General features: G+C 43.0%; 1 protein-coding gene across 2 annotated transcripts; it reads left to right on the top strand.

Annotated features, from left to right (window-relative positions):
* NAPB (NSF attachment protein beta) lies at positions 1 to 26,888 on the top strand. Of its 2 annotated transcripts, XM_063125857.1 has the most exons (11): positions 1 to 121; positions 7,493 to 7,572; positions 11,900 to 12,016; positions 13,899 to 13,945; positions 14,088 to 14,165; positions 15,691 to 15,746; positions 16,188 to 16,272; positions 19,561 to 19,665; positions 22,116 to 22,184; positions 23,651 to 23,701; positions 26,228 to 26,888. In XM_063125857.1, exons 1-11 carry the CDS (start codon positions 15 to 17, stop codon positions 26,330 to 26,332), a joined length of 900 nt encoding a protein of 299 aa, XP_062981927.1. In that variant the 5' UTR covers positions 1 to 14; the 3' UTR covers positions 26,333 to 26,888. The 2 variants fall into 2 exon arrangements, with proteins under 2 accessions (XP_062981927.1, XP_062981928.1); XM_063125858.1 differs by lacking the exon at positions 7,493 to 7,572.
* The last annotated feature ends 38 nt before the right edge of the window (positions 26,889 to 26,926 follow it).

Here is a 26,926-nt window from a genome sequence, read left to right as displayed (position 1 = left end):
GCACAGCCGTCGCCATGGATGCCGCCACCGCCGGCAACAAGGAGCGGGAGGCCGCGCATCTCCTGGCCGAGGCCGAGAAGCGGGTCAAATCCTCTCATTCCTTCCTCAGAGGGCTCTTCGGGTGAGCGAGCGAGCGAGCGAGCGAGGGGGGTCGGGCGAGGGTGGGCCTCTCCCCTCCACAGGGCCGCGCCGCCCCTGTGCTACTTCGGGGGCTTCCCTGTGGCCGTCCCTCCCTCGCCCAGCCGCCTTGTGCAAGGAAGGCCCCAGCCGGTGTGGGCAAGGAGAGCGTGGCTAAGGGAGAACGGAGGGTCCTTGTGTGATAAGAGAACAGAGGGCAGCGACTCCCCGGTAATCACGGCTCGCCATTTGTCTCTTGGCGGCGCCCGACCCACTTCTGGCACCCTAAGCCTAGCCTAGGGTGACCCTATGGAAAGGAGGACAGGGCTCCTGTATCTTTAACAGTTGTATTGAAAAGGGAATTTCAGCAGGGGTCATGTGTATATATGGAGAACCTGGTGAAATTCCCTCTACATCACACCAGTTAAAGCTGCCCTCGTTCAAATCTGGTCACTGTAGTATAGCTCCTGCAGCTTTAACTGCTGTGATGAAGAGGGAATTTCACCAGGTTCCCCATATATACAAATGACACCTGCTGAAATTCCCTTTTCTATGCAACTATTAAAGATACCGGAGCACTGTCCTCCTTTTCATATGGTCGCCCTAGCCTGCTTCCACCTCAGATGTGTGGTTTCCTATACTGAAGTGCCAGAAAAGTCTCAACCCACTGCCATATCTATTTCTACACCCGCCTCCCTCAGCCTGGCGTCCTCCAGGGGTGCTTGACTATTATTCCCATCATCCCCATGCTGCCTGAGGAGGGTAGGAGTTGTAGTCAGACACATCTGGAAGGTGCCGGTTTGGGAGGAAAGGTATAGAGGCACAGGCATAGAGGCACAGGTGGGGAATGTAACAACGTTATCATCATTATTAATGCATGCGTTGTCTTGCTTTTCTGCAAGGTAGCGCCAAAAGACGCTGGAAGAAATGCTAGCAGTCTCTGCTGGAGGTTGGTGACATTTCATTGCAAAGCTCAGAGGTCTATGAGATAAGTCCACAGGGGTCCTAATATTTGGATTCTCTTGCAAGAAATAGCTTTGGGGCACCTTAAAGACAAAGCATGTTATTGTGGCATACACTAGCATGTGTTAGAGGTGTCCACTTCGTCACAGGTTTCATGTGTTATTCTCCGTTGGCAGTTATATATACATGGATACTGGGGTGGGGTGGGGAGGTGGGGGGATAAACTCTAAAACCTCAATAAATGTCAGTTTTTAAGAGGCCATGAGACTCTTGTTTTCATGACATTAAAATAAGCAACCCTCTGGAATTAGTTTTTAATGTGTGTTGCTACATCTAAGAGACACAATCATCCATAGGCATTAATGCACAAGACAGCTTCCTTCCTCCAATCTGGTGCCTTCTAGATGTTTTGGACTACAACTCCCAGGATTCCTGGCCACTAGCTATGCTGGCTCCAGTTCCAAATGTCTGGAGAACACCAGACTGGAGAATGCCAGCATAAACCTTTAGCACACTATGACTACCTGTAAGAGAAATGACTGCAACAAGCAATAAATACTTACTCCTGTGAATGGGTCCTTCTGTTGTTATCTTTTATCTTGGCACAGAAGTGCCACAGGCCTACTGGATCTCTTGCATTTCAAGGCCTTTGCCCCTGCCCCCGTCTACATTTCTTTTTCTTTGGGCCATGGCTTTGGGCCATGGAAGCGTATGCCACAATAAATCTGTTTGTCATTAAAACAGGGGTGGGCAACATGTGGCTGGAGGGCCACATGTGGGCCTCTTTGGCCATTTTTGTGGCCCCGCCACCAAATTTGCTGTAATGGTGGCAAAAAAACTGGCAATTGATCCTTAAGATATGGTGCATGTGGAGTGTGCACGTTGGAAAGCAGAATCGTGCCCCTAGAAGCCTCCTGAATTTCAGCAGAAAATTGCCACGGTAGCAGGGAGGGGTTGGGGGAGGGAATTGGTGCTCAGAATTGAAGAAGTTGGCCACCCCTCCATTAAGGTATGACAAAACATTTGCTGCAACAGACTAACAGGGTACCTTGTGGAATTTGTCGATACATCTCTGTACGTGACAACCTGAGGATGTAGGAAAGTCTGTTTGTGTTCTTCATTTTTGGTCCACCAATGAGAGCTATTAGGTTGGCATGTATCTGTTGTTGGCCCCTCGCCAGGGAGATACACATGGCCCCTCATTGTTGGCTTTTAGAACTGGCTTTATTCCACATTGCTTATTGCTCATCATTGTGTTTATGGCACTGTACTTTAATGCTGGCTTTGTTTGCTGCCGTTATTTTGATATTACTTCAGGTTGTTGTGTGCTATTTTATTGTTTTAATAGCCCCCACTCTTAATTTATTGCCATTTACTGATTGCTTTGTAAGATGCCTTGGCAGGATGAACACTCTAATAAGTGGGATTAAAAAAAAATCTATTCAACAAAATAAATTAAGTACCTGCCCCCACTGCCATGCCTTGAGCCCTGGAGAGCTGGGCGTCAACTGACAGGACTTCCACAGGGGAAAGAGGAGGAATGGGAATGGTGTGGTTAACGTTTTCCTGCCACCCCTCACTACCATCCAATCATTGACCTAGCTCTCCTCAACTGTATCTGGACTGGACTGTGTTAGACTGCAGATGGATTGAATGCTACTCCATATTAGAACAAAAAATCTTGCATATCAATGCCAGAGTTCTTGCAGAATTTTCTCCCTGGTGTGTTAGTTTTCTATGTGCAAGAAAGGGTTTGGGATCTCTTTCCACCTGTGAACCAATTCAATTTTGAAGAAGCTTTCAGGGGCTGCATTCCAGTGGTGGGTGGGGTCAAAGGCAAAAGGGATGGAGCCAAAATACCAGCATATTTTAATTTAAAACTTCCTCTAATTTAAGTGCCTCATCAGATGGGGTGGGACGGTGGGGAAATCACATTTCCCTACTGTTGCTTTGCCTCCTGCTTCTGTCCCATAATGAGCAGCTTCCTCTTTCTTCACATGGGGAAGAAAGCAGTGACCACATTGCCCATTCAGTGGGCATTCTTATCACGCAGCTTCTCCTGCACACAACAGGAAATGTCAGCAAGTATCATTATAGCCCCCCCCCCCAAATATCAGATTTTCCTTGTCTTATTTTGTGATGGAAAAAAGAGCATGAGGAGCAGGAGATGTGCGGAAGGAATGCTGTGTCATCAAAATGTCCCACGAAGAACCATGAGTGGCCAGTTGTGGTGTGCCATAAAATGCTCGTCTGAGTCTCCTGAGTCTAAGGCTGTAGCTAGACCTAAGGTTTATCCCAGTATCATCCTGGGTTCGTCCCTGCCTGAGCGCTGGATGCCCTGTGTGGCACTTAGATGAACAGGTTTGACCCCAGGACAATCCTGGGATAAACCTTAGGTCTAGCTACGGCCAAAGTCTCAGGAGAAGCATTTCAACCTTTTAGAATAGGCGTGGGTGGGGGCAGGAATGTTCAAAAGCCATGAAACGACCAAATGGTCACAGGGAAGGAGTTGGGACCAAGGGGAGGGAACATGGCCATCTGTGACATCCTGGAGGACCAAATTGGGAACTTAGGTAGGACAGATTTGGCTCATTGGCCTGAATTTTAGCTCCCTTGATGCAAGGGCTTCTTTTGGTATGAAAGGCTTTAAGTCACATGAACCCCCAAATGCAGTTCTAACTGTTGTAGTCCATTCAGATACTTACCATTTTAGCTGTTGATGGTGAGTCTTAAGGCCTAGTGATGAGAAATATTGAGTTGTTCTGCAATCTTTCCTTTTCAGTAGGATATTTGGTTAAAACCAGACACTGTTAGTATCTGATTTCTCCATTACATAAGGCAAACCAGGCACGAATTCTCCTTGGATTATCCGTTAATTAGCTATCTTGTAACTGATTCCACTAATCTGTTAATTCAAATTACATCTGATTTTGTTCTTAAAGAGATTAGACCTTCAACTGGTGCCAAGACAGGTTTTCTAATGTGATGGAATTGGTGAGAGCTTGCTCTTTAGGAAAGAGGGTGAATTTTGTGGAGAAAAGTTGCCTCTGGTGTAACATTGGAAAATTCTATTCCTCCCACCCCACAGATAGATGATTTTTGAGTATCTGTCAAATTGTTATGGTCCTTGCAGTAAATATAATAATGCACACATATTTTTTTGCTAAGAAATATTGCACTTTAAAGGAGGTGGGGCCAAAGGAAGTGGTGTGATGCTATGCGGAACCCCAAAGGGCCAGATTTGGCCTTCAGATTGGTCAGATTTGGCCTGTGGGCCTCACGTTCAGCACCCCTGCTCTAGATGGTTTTTGGCCATGGTGCATTAAAAAAAAACACCTTTGGTCATCTTTAATGCATGTTTCTTTAAGAAAACAATTTAAAAATATTTATCAACAATGGTGAAATTAACTGCACTGAGTTGCATTTAAACTAGATTGCAAATTGCTTCAGAACACTCAAGCTAGATATGTGTATATTAACTCTCTCGTTGAAATCACTAAGATGCGAATGTCCTTTAATTTTGGCTGGTCCATGCCTAGTCATTGTAAAAACAGTTGTCTGAGTAGGATAAAGCATTTCAAGTCCTGCACTTGCAGTGATTGTACTGTCCACTTACGTCTTAAACACTGTTACCTGCATTACCTGCTTCTTGTGTGATGCCAATGTAGCATTCATGCAGTGGTGGTGTAATAAGTGTAAGACCTTTTTTTATTCAGAATGGCTTGTGAGGGGGTGGGGGCAAAGGTAGGCTAGAACAGTGGACATATTATTACCTGTCATGAGCCTCTGGGATAGGGTGGGTCATGTCGGAGGTCTCCAATGTGAGCCTGGCATATCACTGGCTGTTAACATCTACCATTTGTAGAAGTGAGTAGGAATGATATGCAGAAGGGCTTTTCTATTTGTGGTCCTGTTCCTAAAATAATCCACCTGGTTTATAAGTCATACAAAGCCTTTTGTTTAGAACAGAAAAGAAAAATTGTTGGATTTATTTCTTTTCATTTTAAAAAAAAATGGTATCTGTAGCGTTGTGTATCAGAAGTTCTTACTTTTCTGCTAGGGAGCCATGATCATTTTAATGTACAGTTTGCTAATATAAGTATTTATGATTACACCATTTTAGGAAGAACATTGTTTTTTTTCATAAGCCTCTTGGAGCTGTTTGGAATAAGATAGCGTAGGATCAATGAATTCATCATAATAAATCTCTGCCAGTAAATTGGAGCACATCTAGGCACGGTTTATTGTTAGTGGGTGGTTCATCTGCCCAGGTGAGTGGTGGTAGATTTGTTCTGGAAGGGGTTGCGCTCCCCCTGAAGGGCCCAGTTCTTAGCTTGTGGGTGTTCATTGATCCATCTTTGTCACTGGAGGCCTCTGTGGCTTGCAGTGCCTTCTATTAGTTAAACACCTATCTGGACAGAGATCTCTGTGCTTAAGTGATCTGTGCCCTGGTAACCTCCTGTTTGAATTACTTCAATGTGTTGTATGTGAGGTTTTCTTTGAAAAGAAAGTGGGTATAGAATATGGTTGCAAAGGTATTAACTGGGAATGGGTGTTATGGACATATTCTGCCAGGAATTTAATCACCCCGGCTGATGGTTGAACAAATTGTTTTTAGCTATATGTTGTCTGTGGTTTTATGTAAGTGCCATTTTAATGGTTTTTAATTTCTGTAAACCACCCAGAGAACTTCGGCTATGGGGCAGTATAAAAATGTAATAAACAAAACGAACTGAAATGAAATCGTCTTCACAGGCTCCTGGTCCATTTCTAAGCCTAGTTTAAAGTGCTAGTTTTAATCTTTAAGGCCCTCCCTAGCTTGGTACTTGAAGGATTGCCTCCTCCCACATGGACCTACCCAGGCCTTGAGGTATCATCTGAATTTCTTCTCAGAAATCCCTCACCAGATGAGGTATGGTTGGCCTTTTCATCAGCCTCCCCCATCCCAGCTCTGGAATGCACTACCCAGAGGAGTCTGCCTGTCATCTACTGTAATGTCTTTCTGTTGCTGGGCAAATACTTAAAACAACAACATCAACAATTCCCAGGGCTTTTAATCTATGTGGTGGTTAATACTGTTTCAGCTCTGTGGATTCCCCCCTCCCCCCTGCTATTTGTGTAATGCATTTAATATTGCAGCATTGTGTTCCTCTGCTCTTCTGCTTTTACTGTGGTCTTTTTTGACAGTATAGTTGTGCTTGATTTGCTGAATTTTGTGGTTTTTTAAAATTGTAATTGTGATTATTTTAACTTGTTCTTGATTTTATGTTGTACGTTGCCCAGAGAACTTCTGTTATTCGGTAGTAAAACATTATGTATAAATAAATCAGTAAAGAATATGGCAGCTCTATCATGTGACATAGACTTGGGTGGCTTCCAGATCTGCATCCTATCCTACATGCTGGACAAACTTCTCAGGAAGGTTGCTTTTGATTTCCAGTGAATAATTACACATGATTCATCAGGGAGAAAGGTTTGGAGCAAAATATACTTGGTGTTCCTGGTGGTTGGGAAGGTGTCCTGTTTCAGGATGGAGCTCTGTTTTGGACTACAACTCCCAGCATTCCTGACCTTTGGCCAGCTGGCTAGGGCTGATGGGAGTTGCAATCCAAAACATGTGGAGGCACCAGGTTGGGTAAGGCCGCCCTTCAGTTTCCCTGCCAAGCGCAGCAGATTCCAGAATAGGCTGTTGGTGGTCAGGACCATGGACAGCTCACTGTGGTGGCTTGTTACAAGGTTAAAGCAACACGTTATTTGGAGTGTTGCTCTAGCAGTAGTCTGGAATCCTGCAGCCAGGTGGGTGTCTTTAGCTATGCCTCCTCAGAGGGAAGCTGTTTGGGCTCCAAGAGTCAATACCCTGTTCTGAAGGCAGCTGTTCTGGTGGGGCTAGGAAGCCTCTTGCTGCCCCTGAATGTGGCATAGTAGTCGATGGGGAGTACTTCCAAGCTGTATGTACTTTTGGCGATGAGTCCTCTGAGTCAGAGAAGGGGAGCAGGGCTACCTGCCGTGGCAGAGAGGATGGGACATGGCTGGAGTCTCTGGTGGGACAGCTGATTTGAAGGCGTTCCTGAACCTAGACTTTCTCATCCTCTATGTCATCAGACCCCTCCTCTGATAGCAGTGTGCAGGTGTGTGTGTGTGTGTGTTTCTCTCAAGAGGACACATTAGTAAAAATGCCCAAGTCTCTGATGCTTTTTCCAGCATTCATTATGCAAGACACAGCATCCATTGCAGAGACAACACCTGAGGATTCACAATTGTGTGATCTGAGCCGTTTATATGGAATCAGGCTGGCATATTGTTCCTTATTTTTGTGGGTTTACCCTCTTCACACATTTTCATATCTGACTCTTTCTTTGTATTACAAAGTTCTGCCTCCTTCTCACTCTCTTTCTCCTCCTCTTTTTCCTAGAGGAAACACGAGGGTAGAAGAAGCATGTGAAATGTATACTAGAGCTGCAAATATGTTCAAGATTGCCAAAAACTGGAGTGGTACGTATGGAAAGTCTGTCTCCTTTGTAGGAGAGGGTGGATATTTATTTGTGGATTCTTGTAGAATTTTCTTTCTTTTTTTAAAAATGCTCCTATTCAAAATGTTAGAATTTACAATAATAACATTGTAATACAAACAACACACATCACATGTAGTCTAAAACCAACAATTAGTTGCATGTTTGCAATTCTGTAAAGTGTTCCTACTTGACGGTTGACAATTGGTTTCCTCTGCAGAACCCTCTGCTAACTTCAGAGATTATCTGAGGTTACTAATTCAAGGTCTTTGTCCTGCATCAACACTCCTGTATTACACACGCAAGCAATTACAGGGTGGATTATACAGCCACACCTCTTTGTTCAATACTCCCAAGTCATGGTTTGCTTGCCTTGAATTTTAAAATCCACTCGTTTCTGCATCCTCTATAGTCTAGATAATGACTTTGCTGTTTGTTGATGACTCAGTCCCTTATCCCAAGATGAAGTGGAGGTGACTCAGGAGTCCTTAATAGGAGCTCTTTCCCTCACTTTCCATTATATGAGTCAAGGGCTGATGATTTCGATATGAGTTACTTTTAAGTAAACTTCTAGAGAAGACTTCCCCAGCCTGGTGCCCTCCAGATGTGTTGGGTTTCAATGTGCTGGTTGGGCTGAAAATATCTTGGGAAACTGAGCAGTGATGCTGACTGAACACTCGTGAGTCTGAGGCATCTAGGAAAGAACAGGGAGAAGTATGAAACTCCCTTTCTCTTTAGGGAAACTGATGGCTTAACTCAAGCCATGGCTGCGGCTGAACTTTCATCAGCAGAATGTTAATTTCTGTTTCTCAGCCTGGGCTGGGCTGGGCTGGGCTGGGCTGTCATTTTTCCAAAAGGGAGGCTTGCAGGATGTGATTCTTTCTCACCATAGTCTCCTCTGCTTATCCATCGAGGTTTATGTCAGGCACTGGTTCTTGTCAGTCTACCTTCCGACACTGCAGGGAAGCTGACTCAGAAGTGCCCAAACCAGATGTGTGTATGTGCATATGCGTGCACCACAAAATAGGTTTTTGAGGGGGGAGGGAAGGGAAAGCCCGGGGGTGGCACATAAGCATGGAAACTGTGAAGGACTGTGGCAGCCAGTATACCCAGTGCTGGAAGTGAGGCATGGAAATGGTGCCCATCTACTACACACCAGTGTGAATAGCTTTATGAGAAGGGGGGATCTTGCAGAGTAGCATTCCCTGTGTGTGGAGTGTCTTCTGCCTTAGTGGAAAAAAGTAAAGAAAGCTGCAATATGAGAATCAGACATAAAGCTGATGCCCTTAAATTTAGTCCAGAAGCTGCAGCTAGTGCTGAATGCAGCACCTCACCTGTTATCAGAGGCTGCCCCTTTTCAGCATATAACAGCTGTGGTGAAGGAATTACACTGGGTGCCTATTTGTTACCTGGTCAAGATTTTGTCATTGTTGCAAAAAAACCTAAACAACTTGAGACCAAGATGTTTGAGAGAGCACTTTTTCCTTACTAGCCTACTGAGGTCATTGATGAGGCACTCCTGCTGTTTCTGCTTGGACCTGCGGTCCATTTGGAGTCCACTGAGAGTTGAGCTTTTAGTGTCTTGGCTAGTTCCCTGTCAGATGTCAGGCAGGTGCTTTGTTTTCAGCATCTGCAAAATACATTTCTATTTAAACAGGCTTTTAAGATATACAACAGTTTATAAATGTTGTAAAACAAAGAAATAAACAGAGAAAGAGGCTGCATTTAGACAGACCCTAGCATCTACCTGGGCTCCAGCATTCCCCACAACCCCACCTCTACTCTCCTCCCATGTAGCTGAGAGGAGGAGTTCAGACATTTTTGTTTCTACTTTTAGTTACCCCTGGCTTGTTTTGTCTGAACTAGGGATTGTGATTTAACATTAACTATGGTTAGTTTCAACAAGCGAGCTTAATAAACTATGATTTGATGTTGTGTTGTTTTAAAACTAACCATGTTGTTGTTTATTTGTTCAGTCGTTTCCGACCCTTCGTGACTTCATGGACCAGCCCACGCCAGAGCTTTCTGTCGGCGGTTGCCACCCCCAGCTTCCCCAAGGTCAAGTCCGTCACCTCCAGAATATCCTCCATCCATCTTGCCCTTGGTCGGCCCCTCTTCCTTTTGCCTTCCACTTTCCCTAGCATCAGCCTCTTCTCCAGGGTATCCTGTCTTCTCATTATGTGGCCAAAGTACTTCAGTTTTGCCTTTAATACCATTCCCTCAAGTGAGCAGTCTGGCTTTATTTCCTGGACTATGGACTGGTTTGATCTTCTTGCAGTCCAAGGCACTCTCAGGATTTTCCTCCAACACCACAGTTCAAAAGCATCTATCTTCCTTCGCTCAGCTTTCCTTATGGTCCAGCTCTCGCAGCCATAGGTTACTATGGGGAATACCATTGCTTTAACTATGCGGACCTTTGTTGTCAGTGTGGTGTCTCTGCTCTTAACTATTTTATCAAGATTTGTCATTGCTCTCCTCCCAAGAAGTAAACGTCTTCTGATTTCCTGGCTGCAGTCAGCGTCTGCAGTAATCTTTGCGCCCAGAAATACAAAGTCTGTCACTGCCTCCACGTTTTCTCCCTCTATTTGCCAGTTATCAATCAAGCTGGTTGCCATAATCTTGGTTTTTTTTTTTGAGGTTTAACTGCAACCCGGCTTTTGCACTTTCTTCTTTCACCTTTGTCATAAGGCTCCTCAGCTCCTCCTTGCTTTCAGCCATCAAAGTGGTGTCATCTGCATATCTGAGATTGTTAATGTTTCTTCCTGCAATTTTAACTCCAGCCTTGGATTCGTCAAGCCCAGCACGTCGCATGATGTGTTCTGCATACAAGTTAAATAGATAAGGTGAGAGTATACAACCCTGCCGTACTCCTTTCCCAATCTTAAACCAGTCCGTTGTTCCGTGGTCTGTTCTTACCGTTGCTACTTGTTCGTTATACAGATTCCTCAGGAGGCAGACAAGATGACTTGGTATCCCCATACCACCAAGAACTTGCCACAGTTTGTTATGATCCACACAGTCAAAGGCTTTAGAATAGTCAATAAAACAGAAATAGATGTTTTTCTGGAACTCCCTGGCTTTCTCCATTAACCAGCGGATATTGGCAATTTGGTCTCTAGTTCCTCTGCCTTTTCTAAACCCAGCTTGTACATCTGGCAATTCTCGCTCCATGAATTGCTGGAGTCTACCTTGCAGGATCTTGAGCATTACCTTGCTGGCATGTGAAATAAGTGCCACTGTCCGATAGTTGGAACATTCTTTAGTGTTTCCCTTTTTTGGTATGGGGATATAAGTTGATTTTTTCCAGTCTGATGGCCATTCTTGTCTTTTCCAGATTTGCTGGCATATGGCATGCATCACCTTGACAGCATCATCTTGCAATATTTTAAACAGTTCAGCTGGGATACTGTCATCTCCTGCTGCCTTGTTATTAGCAATGCTTCTTAAGGCCCATTCGACCTCACTCTTCAGGATGTCTGGCTCTAACTCACTGACCACACCGTCTGAGCTATCCCCGATATTATTATCCTTCCTATACAGATCTTCCGTATATTCTTGCCACCTTTTCTTGATCTCTTCTGTTTCTGTTAGGTCCTTGCCATCTTTGTTTTTGATCATACCCATTTTTGCCTGGAATTTACCTCCGATGTTTCTAATTTTCTGGAAGAGGTCTCTTGTCCTTCCTATTCTATTATCTTCTTCTACTTCCGCACATTGCTTGTTTAAAAATAATTCCTTATCTCTTCTGGCTAACCTCTGGAATTTTGCATTTAATTGTGCATATCTTCCCCTATCACTGTTGCCTTTTGCTTTCCTTCTTTCTTGGGCTACTTCCAGTGTCTCAGCAGACAGCCATCTTGCCTTCTTGGTTTTCTTTTTCTTTGGGATGTTTTTTGTTCTTAAACCATAATACCTGGTTCACATGAAACAACAAGCCAGGATTAACTAAAAGCTAAAGCTTAAGCTTCCAAAGTCCTTCCAAACACAGCCAATACGTATTAGCTGGAACTGTCATTATAAATTATTTCCGAGTGTCAGTGGAAATCCTTTCTCGGTGTAATGTGTTGGAATAGCCACTGTTTTGTAATTACTAATATAGAGAGTATTTCAAAGACAAATTCAGAACAGTCCAAATATCAATAACTATTGCAAGCTCTTCTTTCGAAATATCTGTGGCCTTCAAAGTTAGAGCAAAAGATCGTTTTTTTTTAGTGTAAGCCTGAAAACCGTATGTACAAAGTAAAACTTCTGGGTGCTATTGTTTTGTCATTGCACTGGAGATTGACATGTTGCGACTCTTTCCTTCGCAGCTGCAGGAAATGCATTTTGTCAGGCAGCCAAGCTTCACATGCAACTACAGAGTAAACATGATTCAGCGACCTGTTTTGTGGATGCAGGGAATGCATTCAAAAAGGCTGATCCACAAGGTAAGAAGCATTGTGCATAGTACAGCTATCTAAATTGGCATTTCCTGCTGTTAAGAAAGGCACGTGGTACTATAAACTTTTATAATTATCCATAAAAACTGTTGTACCATTGAGATTTTTTTATAAAGTAAGGCAGCTCAAAGGAAACCAGACTCTTCCAAGAAGAATGTGTTGATTCCGGTCAACTTGAACAATCCCAAAAGCTCTCTGAGGAACCTTGGAATAAATGTAGCATTAGGGCAGTGTGGGATAAGTATAGCTTGTTAGCATGAATAACGAAGCATGAATCCTTCCAAACTGTTTCTTCCCTTGAAGAATTGTGAAAAATAATACTTTTTCTTCAGTACTGCTAAGGAAAAAATATATCAGTGTGCATGTTTTTCATAAAATTGACTCTTACTGAAGGAAGTACATCTATATATTTTGCAAATCGATAATGTGTCTTGCCAGTCTATGCTATTTTAAAGGTTTAAACAAAATTGAACTATGTGTAATCAAGCTAAGCATATCCTTTTAAAATGATTTGGCTCATCTTTTGTTTAGAGGCCTTGTAATCTATTTATTAGAAGAGAATGTGCAAGCATTTGAATTTAGTACCATTGAATCTGAATTTCCTGTTCAATTATCATGATAGGAAAAGTTGGAAGGTGTCCTGAAGCCTGAGAAGAACTTCATAACTTTGTACATGTGTGTCTTACGTTATTTCATGGATAGAAAAAGTCAACTTGTACATTGAAGACTTTTTCTTTTTTGCTGGAGTTTATGCCAGTTTAGGCTAGTTTCAGGGTCATGATGGTTGGGATTAATGAAAGTTGTAGTCCAGATTGGTCAAGATGGTTGGTATTAATGGAAGTTGTAGCCCAAATGTATGGAGGCCACCAGGTTGCCTATTCCATATGAGCTAGTGCATATTCTGCCAGCATGTTTTGAAACTCTGATGTGAACTGGGGCTACAGGATTTGTCTTCCCATTATTCTGAATGGATGGGTCACATGAGTAGGGCATACTCATGTGAACGATCTATAAGGTATAGGTCTTGGCACGTGTTAGATGTGTGATGGGAAAGGATGTGTGAGCCTTAGGCTTGCTTGTACAACCCATCATGTATATAGTCAATACACTAGCACCTGTGAGAACTAGCTCTGCACCTTAATTTGAAGGTGCTAATCTTGCGCACAGATGCCCTCATGCAAAGTCACATTAGTGCTGGAACACAAATGAGATACTCCTGCTTTTGTCTCAATTCATTGCAATTGAGGCAGCAGGTCCCTTTGTGTTTGCCAAGCAGTCCTCTCCATTGAAGTATATGAAGAAACTTATGAAGATGGGAGTCTTCCATAAATATCTCAGAGCATCTGTCATCAGGAGGGATCACTGGATAGGGGCAGTAGTATCTTCTGTGTATGTTAGAGCAGGGGTGGGCAGAAGGAAGATCTGGATCTACTTATAGATCTCTGGGTGATTTGCAATAGATCAAGGATTATTTTTACTCCGTTTAACAATAACATCCAAAACTGACTCCCACCCCCCTCATGGGATAACCAGGAGTGGGTTTTTTTTTAAATGTAGATTGTAGAAGAACTGTGAGCTCCATTCAGTCTTGGTACTCAAAACAAATTGTTGTGCTCAGAATTCTTTTAATTATAAGTGCATGTCTTTTGCACCTGGTTCCGGTTGGTGCTCTAATAAAAAGCAAAGTAGATCCTGTAAACTTGACATCTGCCCACACTGTGTTAGAGGATAAAGAGCTTTTGCCTTGAGTTGGTCTTGAATAGAAAAATGGCTGAGCAACCCAGTTCCTTGTACTATTGAAATAATAATAATGTTTGGTTGACTGAGCTGATTTTATTCATTATTTCCCCCCAAAATGCATACGATGCAGAGGCTATCAACTGCTTAAATGCTGCCATCGATATTTACACAGACATGGTAAGATATCCAAGGTGCTAGGTTGTGATTCCAATTTGTGACCTGGCAGATTGGTGTTAACTCTTTGATTCAACTGTCTTTGTATTCAGTGTTTTCACTGAACTGAAAAGAAAATACCTAGGTCCAATTCTTTTCTTTCCAGGGCCGATTTACCATTGCCGCCAAGCATCACATTACCATTGCCGAGATTTATGAGTCTGAGCTAGTAGACATTGAGAAGGTGAGTGACTTTTTAGTTATTTGAGTCCTTTCTATATGTGTCAAGGCAGTACCTGAAAAGGTATACTTTCCTGAAGCTCCATTGAACATGATTGAACTTATGTCAGAGTAAACACACATAGATGTGGTATGTACATAAATAGCAGCAAAACATGGGTTAATTTATGATGATATACGCTGGGTGCATGATGCCACCATTTTGAATATGCAACCTCTAATCGACCTGATCAGAGGTTACTCCGTGTTGTCCGAAACCAGACAGTATGAATTAATTGTGGGTTAAACAACCTACAGTTAATCTACAATTTGTTATTAGGGTAATTTGCCTTTTTTCACTGTTGCTGCACACTGAATCCACACTTCTCATTGAACTATCCACCACAGCCCTAAGATCTTTCTTGATTCATCACCAGCGGTTCAGACCTGATCAGTGTATATGTCTGTATGTGCAGGAGCTTTGCCAGATGAGAGGCTATCAACAATCCTATACTCAGAGAAACTAGTTTATGAGGAGTTTAATCAATATTATAAATAAATAAATCCCATTCAATTCGGTGGGACTTACTCCCACATAACTGGATATGGGATTGCAGTAGTAGGGTTATAGGATTTCATTGTAAAGCTGCGGTTCCTAACTGGAAGTAAAAGCAATAGGGCTTAACTTCTGAGCAGACATGTGTAGGATTGTGATGTAAGACTTGTGTGTTTGATTGTCCCTTCATTCAGTACAAATATAAGTTTGCTCTAATTAGGGCCATGCTTATTTTGCAGATTTTTAGAACTGGAGGAAGAATTAATGTCCGAAGTAGACCTGACTTGCAAGGGCTATGGTTGTTCAAGAATTGTGAACTAATGTTATGTCAAGAAAACTCATCAGAAATGTATGCATCCAATACATGTCTTTTAGAAAGCAAACATTTTTTCCTAATATCCCATGAGTGCAGTTCTACTCATGGAAATGGCACTCCTGGCACCCACTAGTGGAAGGGGAAGAAGGCAGTTTTGCCAGTTCCTCCTGCGGCCCCCTATGTCCCCTGAAAATCTGATCCAGAGGGTTGGAGGACCCTCCAGGGCAGCAGGGCAAGAGACACAGGGGAAATTGGCAGAATTTGCCTCCCTTCTTCTAGTAGTGGGAATCTCAGCTGGATCAAAAGATACTCTGTTCTGTCAATGAAAGGGCCCATTCAGATTCAACCCATTCATTTTTAGGCTAAATGGTATGTGTGCAAAATAAAATGCAACATAGTCATTTTCATTTATTTATTATATTTTTATACTGCCCCATACTGAAGCTCTCTGGGCGGTTGAAATGGACATATGAAGTGGATATGAACTACATCCATGCAGCAAAGTTTCTGTACGTGTAAAAGATTTAGCCTAAATTATGGGAATCAATGCTTTGCGCTTTGCGCTTTAGCTGTGGAAGCTGACAGCCTGTGAACTTAATCTGCACAGTCTGTCCCCCAAATATCCAAACTGAAAGAATCCATGTTGAAAGAGAAATGAGTTGTTGTCTTCTTTTTTAGGCTATTGCCCATTATGAACAATCTGCAGATTATTACAAAGGGGAAGAATCCAACAGGCAAGTTTTCATAAAAGAGCTGATCTTACTGTTGAAAGTATAAATTGAGCGGGGAGTCTGTTTTGTTTTTGCATTGACACCCTAAATCAAATTCTATCTCTCCCATGTTGTAAGGTCCAATAAATGGCCAAATCATAACTAAGCGTTCTTGGGTCGGCATTCCACTTGCCCTTCTGTCAGTTTCAGTATCAAAACACAAGGCTCAAGAATGTGATAACTGAAAATGGGTGGAATTTAATAAATAAATAAATAAGAATATATGAATATGGCCAAACGCCAGTACTCTGTTTCCATCTGTATGCATGCCAGCAGAGTGAAACATTTCTTGACTGGTTTAGATTCTTTCATCAGAGAATGCTATCACATATTGCTACTTTTTTTTAAAAAAAAGAAAATCTGTTGTTTCTGTGTTATTCAATGAATTATACCTTTTGCTTCTAGTTCTGCTAACAAATGTCTGCTGAAAGTAGCTGGATATGCTGCTCAGTTAGAGCAATATCCGAAGGCAATTGAAATGTTTGAACAGGTGGGTGCACTGTATCTTGGTTTATAAAAGGAAAGTAATGCATCCTAGCCACAAGATCCAAATGAATCCAAGTGCTATTCATGTGTAATCTGCCAACGTGGAGAAATAGGTTTGGGGGATGTATCAGATTCCAAGCTGTTATGCAAGCCGGATGTGTATGGCACCTGTCACTTCAAACAAGGGGTGGCAGGAAGCATCTGGAATTGTTTGCACTTCCATAATATTTCAGGCAGAACATTTCTGAGAATTGAATGTTTAAGCAAAATTGGTGCTTTCAGAGAGTTCTTTATGTCAAGGGGGAGAGTGCTGCTGCTGCTGCTGCTGCTGCTGCTGCTGCTGCTGCTGCTGCAGGAATTAAATCCTACTACTTCTCCACTACTTCTCTATCACTTCTCTGTTACCTTAGCCAAAGCCAAGGACATCTTAGTACTGCCAGGTCAGGATCTTTATAAAATTCTGAAGCTTTACAATCTCAAGGTACAGACATCTTTTTAAAATGCTTTAACTTTCAGTTTCTAAACCATTAATGTGAGTCTGAAAACCAGTTTGTTGCAGTGGCTAGGATAGCTATTTCGAGCCTCCACATGTCTTGGGCTGCAACTCCCATTGTCCTCAGGATGGATGGGACTTGCAGTCCAACACATCTGGAGAACACCAGGTTGGGGAAGGCTGGGTTAGAATGTCAGATCTGGATTGGAGAGGCCTGGTGTCCTTGGGTGAATCACTATCTCTCAGCCTAACCTATCTATTGCAAGGGTACAATGGGAGGGTGGGGATGGCTGGAGATCCACTTTGAGCTCCTAAGAGGAAAGGTGTAATAAATAAAAATAAATATTACAGTTGCTGTTGCATTTTACCTCTGTAACCATCATATATCATGCACACGCAAACACGCACACACACACAGATTCCAATTATTTGAATGCTGCTCTTTATGTAGCCAAAACAACAGCACCCACACACAAGAGTGAGCTTTCAGCGGGCTCTGGTGAATCCATTGGTTTGCAGGTGTACAAATAAAATGTTAGAACTCCCCTCCCCCAAAACAAGGACTAAGCATGATTAGTGGCCAGGGAAAGCTTACTGACTTTTGGTGGAATCTCCCCGCATACACCCCCTCCCCCCATGAAAACTCAATGGGAATGGAATGGAGCACTCCACACTGCAACAGTTTGCTGCAGGCCCCAGTTGTATATACTAATAGCAATCTCAATTCTCTTAATGTTTGTCCTTATGTTGCCAACATGGTACCGCCCAAACACAAGAGAAAGCGAGAGAGAGAGAAGTATCAGAATGTTTGCGAACCTAAAGGTTTCCAGTAATACAACAAATCTTTAGGAATACTCTGTACAGCACCATGTACATTGATGGTGCTATATAAATAAATAAATAAATAAATAATGATAATAATAATAAAGTCTGCAAGGATGGGGGACACCCCCAAACAGCCTAATGTGGATTGAGCATGCTCAGTGGCCCAGAATGCTGATTGACTGAGGGTTGGGTGGATTAGGAAAACGTAAGGGAGGGGACAATAGAATGGAGTATCTGGAAGAGGGCTAACTGGCGGTGTGGAGGTTTTTTGGTGGTGTGTACCTGCTGCCGCGCCACTCCATGCTGAGGCTCGGCCTGGGCCTGCTGGCAGTGAGTTCAGATGGGGCAGACAAGGCTCGTAGTGGTGGCTGGATGTCCAGCGCTCCCGTGCCCCTTCTGCTTGGATGAGCTGGGCTTCTGAACGCTGCTGTAAGAGTGAGAAGGACCCACACGCACTAGATTGGTTTCCATGATCTTAGCGAGGGAAATAAACCATAATGGCTTATTTCTCCTGTGGCGCATGCTGGTCAGTTTTCCCTAATTATGCTCACTGGCATGGCTCATCCAAACCCAGGCAACGTGGCTTGTTTGGGGATGGAGGGCAGCAACTCTCAAACAACCCAACAACAGCCCAAATAACTCATTAGCAGTGATGGTGGTTAAGGAAATCCGGACAGCATGCAACTGGCACATACAGCTTGGTTAACAAGCCGCTGTGGCTTCTGAACCATGTCACAAGCCTGTAAATTGGGCCACTCCCTCCGGGCCTAAGTCACATGAAACGCTAAGCCACCATAGGTTAATTTCCCCACGAGGCTGAGTGGAGAGTGCCAGACAGCATTTTGAATAATCAAGCGGCAGCGGCAGAGCTCACTCGTAGCTTGACATGTCATGTGAACACTGCACCATCAGTTGTTTGAGGCAGTAGGCAACCCCCAAATAACCCATAGTTTATTTTAGGGTTATTTGAGGGTTGTCTACCCCTTCAAACAACCCCTGATGCAGGGTTTGCATGACACAGCAAACTACGGGAAGCAGGGGTGCCTGTGGGCACCTGACACAACACGACAGCCACTACAGATAAATTAATCCACAGTGTGCTTCCATGTTGTCCGAACCAAGTCTCTGAGTTAAAGAGTGAGAACCGTTTTAATGCTTTATGTGTGTATGTTCTGTGTTTTAGAATTTTAAATTTTGTATACTCGTTTTTATCTTAATTTTAGAATTTCTGTAAACCGCCTAGAGAGCCCTGGCTATGGGAGCGGTATAGAAGTGTAATAAATAAATAAATAAATAAATAAATAAATAAATAAATAAATAAATAAATAAGAGGGCTTTTCCTTAAGAGTAAAAGTTTCTATGACCCCTCACCCCTGGAAGGAAGTCTCACAGGCTTGAACACGGAATAGCCACACTCCATACTGCAACATTTTGTTGTGGGTCCTGGTCGTTAAATCCAAGTTTGTTTTCAAATTGGATGCTAACATTCTCTTACTAACTTTACCGAGAATTGGGCAGTAGAAAGAGTGTATGAACTGCTTTGCTGACAGATGTGGGCAAACTCTCCCGCTGCTCCTCAGTATCTGTCAGTTCCAACACGCTTTCTCTGTGGGATCCCTGACCTGACTTTCTGATGCTTTTAAATCAGGCTTGATACTTAGTCAAGACTCAGTTATTGATCAATTCTGGATTATTTGGCAAAGTAAGACTGTGAAGGAGACTCTGAATATGCATGAATATATTTACTATTTGTGGTAGTAAAATGAGTTAAGAAACTGAACTCTTATTTTTAATAACAAAAAAAAAAAAATTAATGGGAAAGTGAATGAACTTGTTTGGAGAGTTTGGACAGTAGCTGAGTTCCAAAGGCAAGGGCAGAAAAAAACTCGTCAGGAACCGATTGAAATACTAGTGTTGCATTCTGCTTTTCATTATCTGTATCAGACTGTAAAGTGTAACTTTTTTTCTCCTTAGGTTGGAACAAGTACTATGGATAACCCATTGCTCAAGCACAGTGCAAAGGATTATTTTTTTAAGGCTGCCCTGTGCCATTTTATAGTTGATGAACTGAATGCTAAGGTTAGTGCAACCCACAATGTATCATCGTTGTATAGCTTAGTTTGCACAGCTTAGTTTGTATGGTGTACAAAGAATAAACAAAATCTATTTATTTATGAACATTAAACAATTAATACCATCTGCTGAAAAAGAAGTGAATAACTCACTGTTTTAAGTCCTTCCTTTCAAACCTGAAGGCTCTTTCTGTGTTTGCCTGTGTTTATATGGGACTATGGAGTAATGAAAGTTACCATATCTAGCCATTTGCTTTGTACTTTTTCCTTAATTGCTGTGTGGCTAAAGCAAGAGTGCAGAGCATCTTTTAGCCCGAAAGCAAAATCCCATTTCAGAGAAGCTCTTGGAAGGGAGGGAGGTGGTTGAATTCTAGTGGTGAGTGGTGCCGAAGGCAAAAGGGGCGGGCACAACCCCCCCCAAAATGCACACATATTTTATCTTAAAGCTTTTACTGCCAGTAACTAAAGCCTTAGGAGAGGCATTTCAACCTTGGTGTGTGTGTGTGTGTGTGTGTGTGTGAGTGAGTGAGTGAGTGAGGGGGGCAGCTACACAAGAGCTGGGAAACCAGGAAATGATTGGTGGTTGGGGCAGAGGGCATGGCTTTCTGGGGAATCCTGGAGCTCCGGATTTGGCCCCGAGCAGGCCGGATTTGGCTCCTGGGCCTGAGGTTCTGCACCCCTGGCTTAAAGTCAGTCAGTCCTGTGTGCTGCAAATATGGCACCATAGTTTCGGGTTCAAATGTAGAACAGCTGAGAGTTTGTAACACCAAAATGTTGTGTTTGTCAATAACAAATCTTCGTGCCTGTCACTATAATTACATTGAAAGTTTCTTTCTAAATGTGCTTCTCCAAGTGTGCCATATAATTAGGATTTTGGTCCCTTGTGACATGTTACATTTCCAAGAAACCATTCATGGTAGGCTGAGGGTAAACTTGACAGTATGCAGGAGGTGCGTAAAGAGTTTCCGGACTTAGAAGCCCGATCTGCACCAAGCAGGATATAACACTTTAAAAGCAGTTTGAAAACAGTGTCTGGATTGCATCCTGGGGCCCAGCAGTCGTTATAAAGCAGTAGTGTAGATCCTGCCTTACCTTTTTAAAACTGAAAAGAAGCCATGTAGGCTGCGGAGTGGCAGAGAGAGGAGCTACTTAGTGCTTTCACTTCCTTCCACTTAAAATTGACGCCTAATTCCCTTCCCCACTTGAAACCCCATACGGAGAGCCGGTGTCTTTTCCCCCTGCAGCTAGAGAAAGCAGCTTCAGGGAGGGTGACTTTGAGTGGACAGACTGGGGGATGGGAAATGGTTAAGCAATCTCTCTTCCCTATCGTTCTTCCACTGAAACTGGAAGTTGCTTTTCAGGCAGAGGGGAAATGATGGGAGACTTTTTTCACATTTCTTGCATATTGCTCGGTTTGGCCCTTAAACATCCCAGTTTGCCAGCTGACCGAAAGCTGCATGTGTGCGCATGTAGACCCCTCCCCCCACAAGGAGAGTCTGTTTTGAGCATGACCTGTTTATGTTGTGGTGTAAAATGTATATTTAGGCTGGCACTTTTCGAGTTTACAGAAGTTGGCAGGAGGCGGTTCTTGCTTGCTTTTTTAAAAAAAAACCGTGAGATACAGAAGAATTTTTGAAACACTTATCAATGTAAGACAACTTGTTTGTTTGTACCTCTTATTTATTGATTGATTGCATTTTTATCCTGCTCAAAAAGGCTCCCAGAGTAGCTCACATGAAGGTAAAACAAGGCAGTTCCTGGCCACAAGCTTACAGTCTAAAAAGACACAAGAAAAAAGGGATGGGAGAGGAAGAGGAAAAATTAAGTAGATTTTCAGCAGGGTTATCTATCAACCTATCTATATAAAGGAACATATCAAGCCTGCTTATACAACCAAACTTTAAGGTGGATTCCTGCATTGAGCAGGGGGTTGGACTCGATGGCCTCATAGGCCCCTTCCAACTCTGCTATTCTATGATTCTATGAAACTTTCTTGGTATAATTCAGCTTACTTATACCAAGCCAGGCTATTTGTCCATCTCGCTCAGTATTGTTGACTCTGACAGGCAGCAGCTGCTACTAACTGGTCCTTTTAAACAGCAGAAAGCCAGAGATTGAACCTGGGAGCTTCTGCATGCAAATATTCCATTTGACCATACAACTGGGGAAGGCGTGCAACAATGAGAACTTTCAGATACAGAAAGATTCTGCATATAAGGGACTTACTGGAGATGGCCAGGACAGGGAATTCTGTTTTGTGAAATATTATTTGCTACCTGGAGCTCAAATTCCCAGTTACTCAAAGACAGGTTGAGCGTTGCCTCTTAGTCTTTATTATATATTGTTCTTGCTGCACATTGTTACTATAGCTAGTTTTCCAATGAAACATTCATAATTAGGTAGAATTTGCTTGCTTTGATGAAATAGTAATGTTTAAAGTTGCTGCTCTCTTTCCAGCTTGCTCTTGAGAAATATGAAGAAATGTTCCCAGCGTTCACAGATTCAAGGGAGTGTAAACTATTGAAAGTAAGTGGAACTGCATGTTTCTCAGTACGTAGAAAATAGAAAGGTTTGCCAGACTTTCTCTTGAGGTATTCTAATGGAGATTACATGGAGATCGAGGAATTCACATTCCCTCTAAGTTAAACATGTATTGAGCTTAGAAAAGAAGGAAAGAATGGTCATCCCAATATGCATATTAAAAATAAAATATCTTCATTGGCTAGACGTGAAGGTGAGGGCCCAAACCAGCTGCCCAGGCCCACAGAAAGAGGGAGGAGGGTTGGTTATCATTTGTGTTCTTTTTTCTCCTCACCTCAGGCGTGAGGGCCAAATCTGGCCCTTTGAGTTTCCACAAATGACCATGCCTCTTCCCTAGGCCTCACTCCATTTCCCCCAACCATCCATTATTTGTTTTAGCTTTAAGCTACATTTTGCTGGTATTTGGGGGTATTTTGGCCCCTCCCCTTGTGCCTTTAGCCTCCACTGGAATGTGGCCTCTGCGAGCTTCTCTGAAATGGCATTTGGCCCTCGGACTGAAAGAGGTTCTACACCCCTGCTCCATGAGAAGCTTCAGAGGTCTCTCCTCCATCTCCTTTTGACTGCTGCGAGCAGTTCCCCAAGCCACATTTCCTGTTCTACCTCATTTCCTGCCCCACCTCTGTACTCACGGATAGGCCCTTGCTTATGAATTGGCCTTTACTTGGAAACAGTCTGTAGTCTCTGCTCCTGATTGTGGGAAGCATGTCTGGCTATAGTGTTTTTTGGGGTTTTTTTTTTGTTTGTTTATTACATTTATATCCCGCCTTTTTTCCTCCAAGGAACCCAAGGCGGTGTACATAATCCTCCTCCTCTCCATTTTATCCTCACAACAACCCTGTGAGGTAGGTTGGGCTGAGAGTCTGTGACTGACCCAAAGTCATCCAGTGAGCTTCCATGGCTGAGTGGGGACTAGAACCTGGATCTCCAAACTCCCAGCTCAACACTCTAGCCACTACACCACACTGCCTCTCTGTTTGTAGGTGTGTGTCCCCCTTCTCACCCACCTGCTTCAATGGCTGGACTGCTTTTCCCTCTACAGTTTTCCTCTTGACTTGCCCCCCAGTCTCCTTCCTCTTGCACTGACATGCAAATGATTCTTGCTGGGAATTCAGCACAGTGATACTCCCTCTCCCCCACCCCACCCAACATGCCTATATCCTTACCATTATGAGGTCACAATCTGTGGTGATGAATGTTACAGGCTATTATAGCTGTTGCTATAGTTCTTTTATAGGACTAGAATAAAAAGCTTTGCATATTCCTGGATATCATTGGGGATGGGTTACATTTGCTCTCAAGTATTAGGTCATTTTAAACCTGTCTCTTCAAGTAGCAAAAGATCTTTTTCAGTTTTGTAGGACGCAGAGAATTACATAATGAACCCATCTTACTTGGGAGCAGTGGGGAAATGGTCAGTTCTGCTGAATAATCCTTTCATGTCATTCTGCTAGAAATTACTGGAGGCTCACGAGGAGCAAAACTGTGAAGCTTACACCGAGGCAGTAAGTAGACCTCTGTTTTTCTTCTATATGTTTTATTAGTCTCAGAACCCCTTCCAGTTCCACCAGCAATTCTGACTTTTTCGGTTTTTTACATTGCTTTGATTCTATTTTAAACATAAGGTTTTTATATTACTTTTTATATTATGTTCTACTATGTTATTGTGTTTTATAGTTTTCAGTTTGGTTTTGTGACCTGCCCAGAGAGCTTCAGCTATTAGGTGGTATAACGATTTAATAAAAATAAATAAATAAATACAACTGATGGAACAGCCAGCACATTCGGTGCAAGGGAGACATTCAGTTTGATCCAACTAACAGCCAAATTGGGTCCATGTCTACCCAAAAGTGAGTCTCACTGAATTCAGCAAGGGTTCTCCTGGCTAAGTGGTTATGGAATTGCAGTGGAAGTTAGTTGCACTTCTTTACAATTGAAATCAGTGGGACTGAAGTGCAGTCATTACTTATTCGTCCCACTGATTTCAATGGGACCCAACTTAGTCTGAGATCTGATCTGACCTATGATTTCTTCTACAATACTGATTACTACTGCTACTAGGCTGATGTGTCCAAGCAGTATCCCTGTAGGGCAGTGGTTCTCAACCTGGGGCGCTCCAGATGTGTTGGACTGCATCTCCCAGAATGCCCCAGCCTGGCTGGGGCATTCTGGGAGTTGTAGTCCAACACATCTGGAGCGCCCCAGGTTGAGAACCACTGCTGTAGGGGCTAAGTCCACCTCGAGACACATGCAGATCGAGCAGGATCGAAGGAATACCTGACCCTTACAATCTGCACTGTAGAACTTAAGGAGGGTCCTGCTGGACCAAACCAAAGATTCATCTAAGCCCTGTGTCCTTTTTCCAGCAATGACTAGCTAGATGCTTCTAGGATGATCTCAGCAGCTGATAATGCCCTTGAGTCTAGAGATTTAATTTAGTACATAGCCATGGATGGACATATCTTCTTTTATGAATTTGTCCCTTCAAAGCCTTCTAAGCCTGTTGAAGAAAAGAAGGAGGGGCTTGAGGAGGGGAGTGGGCAGGGCCTGTGGAAGATGCCCAAGCCATCATGGGCCTGATGGGGAGCCTCTACAGGCTGGAGGTTTCCCGCTCCTGACTTAAGACAGGGATGGGCAGAAGGTAGATCAGATGGCTTGAAGTTTAGCTCCCAGAGGCTCCTGCCAGCATGCCAATTCAGGAATGCTGGGAATTGAAGTCCAGAATATCTGGAGATCTACTTTCTGCCCATCCTTGATTTAGAGGGTTGTGATGCTGGTGTCATCATGGTGTTCTGTGTTACTTTTTAGTAGAAAGGTGGGATACACATTTTTGTAAGAATTGTAATAAATAAAATGGTATGAGTTCCAGTTCTATTGCACTGTGTCCAGAACAGAGCCAGATAGAACAGTCGTTAATCCTCCTTTAACAAATTCATTATTTTGTGGGTTGATTTATTCTTTTATATCCTCTCCTACCTTTCCCCAATGGCACAATACACAAGCTAACCTTCATATGAAGCTTGTGCATTTTTGGAATATGTGGCTGGGGTGACCGGGCGGGGGAGGGGTGTAGGCAGGGAAGAGAGAAGTTCTCTTTGGAGGATTGCAGGGAACAGAGGAGTGTGACTCATTTGCACTTTCTGTCCCACAGGGAAGCAGCCTTGTCAATAAGTCTACAACAGGCCAAAATATTTACTAGTCTGCTGTGGCTAGGAGAAGGGATCTTCCCTACTCTGGCAGCCCACATGGTTCCTGTGTTGAGCACAGAGGAGTGGTAGAGTCTCCATCATGCCTCCGCCAGCCCACTCACTTGCCCACATGGAATTCCTGGTTGCCCATGATGGCCAAGCCAGTGCTTAAATGCAAGGCAGCAGAGAAGCACATCTCATGTGTGCTTCCTATTCCTCCTGATTTTTAGATTCTCCAAAGCTGCTCTTATGGGTTGGCTAGAGATGTGAAGGCTTGGAGGGGTGGGGGGTCAACCCAGAAAAAGTAGGACAAACTCATTCCCTCCCCACAATTTCCCCCAAATCCTTGAGAGGAAAAAACAGGAAAACGTTGTTATAACCTCCCCTTATTTTATGTTTCTCCCCCCACACCCCCCCAGGCCTTCAAATCTCTAGGAATGCTCCAATAATAATAATAATAATAATAATAATAATAATAATAATAATATTATTATTATTATTATTATTATTATTTCTTACCCACTTCTCCAATTGGATCGAGGCGGGGAACAACAGCAAGCATAAAATATATAAAACACTGATTAAAAACATAGTATACACTGTTAAAAAACATCCTAAAAGCATCCTAAAATTCCACTGGATACACATATTGTATTGCAGCAATATTGTATTGCCGCAATATTATATTCCCCCGCCCCCCTCTGTTTCAGGTTTTGTTGCAGCTTGAAGATCATGGTGATGTTAACCTTATTGGGTAATTGACTTAAAATAATTGAAAATGAAATAGAAATGGTGCGCAGGGACTTTATTTCCTAACCCGTTAACCATTAACCCTTTGACTAGGTTAAAGAGTTTGATTCAATATCCCGCTTGGACCAGTGGCTTACGACTATGTTGCTCCGCATCAAAAAGTCCATTCAAGGAGACAATGACGGGGACCTGAAGTGAACTGTTGGTGCAATTTGTGGCATGGTGACTTGTCTGTTGCAGTCCATTGTGCTGTGGCCAAGGACCGTTATGGGATACTTGATCAATGCTTCTAGCTTGACTGACTGGTGTCTTGTTTAGTGTCCTGTTGTGTAATTGTGGACATGAATTTGTATATTTTAAAAACCTTATTGTTTGTTTTTATTTCTAAACGCAAGGCATATGGCCTGACCTTATGCACATTTCCCCGGACGTAAGCCCCATTGAGTTCAGTGGGGCTTTCTCCCGCATAACTGTGCATAGGATTACAGTCTGTGCAAATTGACTCTAAGTCCTGTTGTGTGCAATTGCGCTCACTCGCCAGTAAGTGTGCTTAGAATTGCCTTAGTCATAGAAATCCCGTCAGTTGATGTGAAATGTCAACTCCTTTGAAATTATGCACTCATAATGTGAGACTCCCCGCCTCCCACTCTGGGTGTGGTGATTTTGAATAAATGTTGGTCACCTAAAATGTGTTTGGGTTCTTCGAAGATGTTTATAATGTTCATATATGCATAGAAGAGCACAACTTGCACCATGTATTTTAAGAAATCCAACTGGCATCCTCTAAGTGTG

Source organism: Elgaria multicarinata, chromosome 4 (assembly GCF_023053635.1).
Source record: "Elgaria multicarinata webbii isolate HBS135686 ecotype San Diego chromosome 4, rElgMul1.1.pri, whole genome shotgun sequence".
Classification (NCBI taxonomy): Eukaryota; Metazoa; Chordata; class Lepidosauria; order Squamata; family Anguidae; genus Elgaria; species Elgaria multicarinata.
The sequence above is the reverse complement of the archived record's forward strand: the minus strand, read 5'-3'. Positions and strand labels throughout refer to the sequence as shown.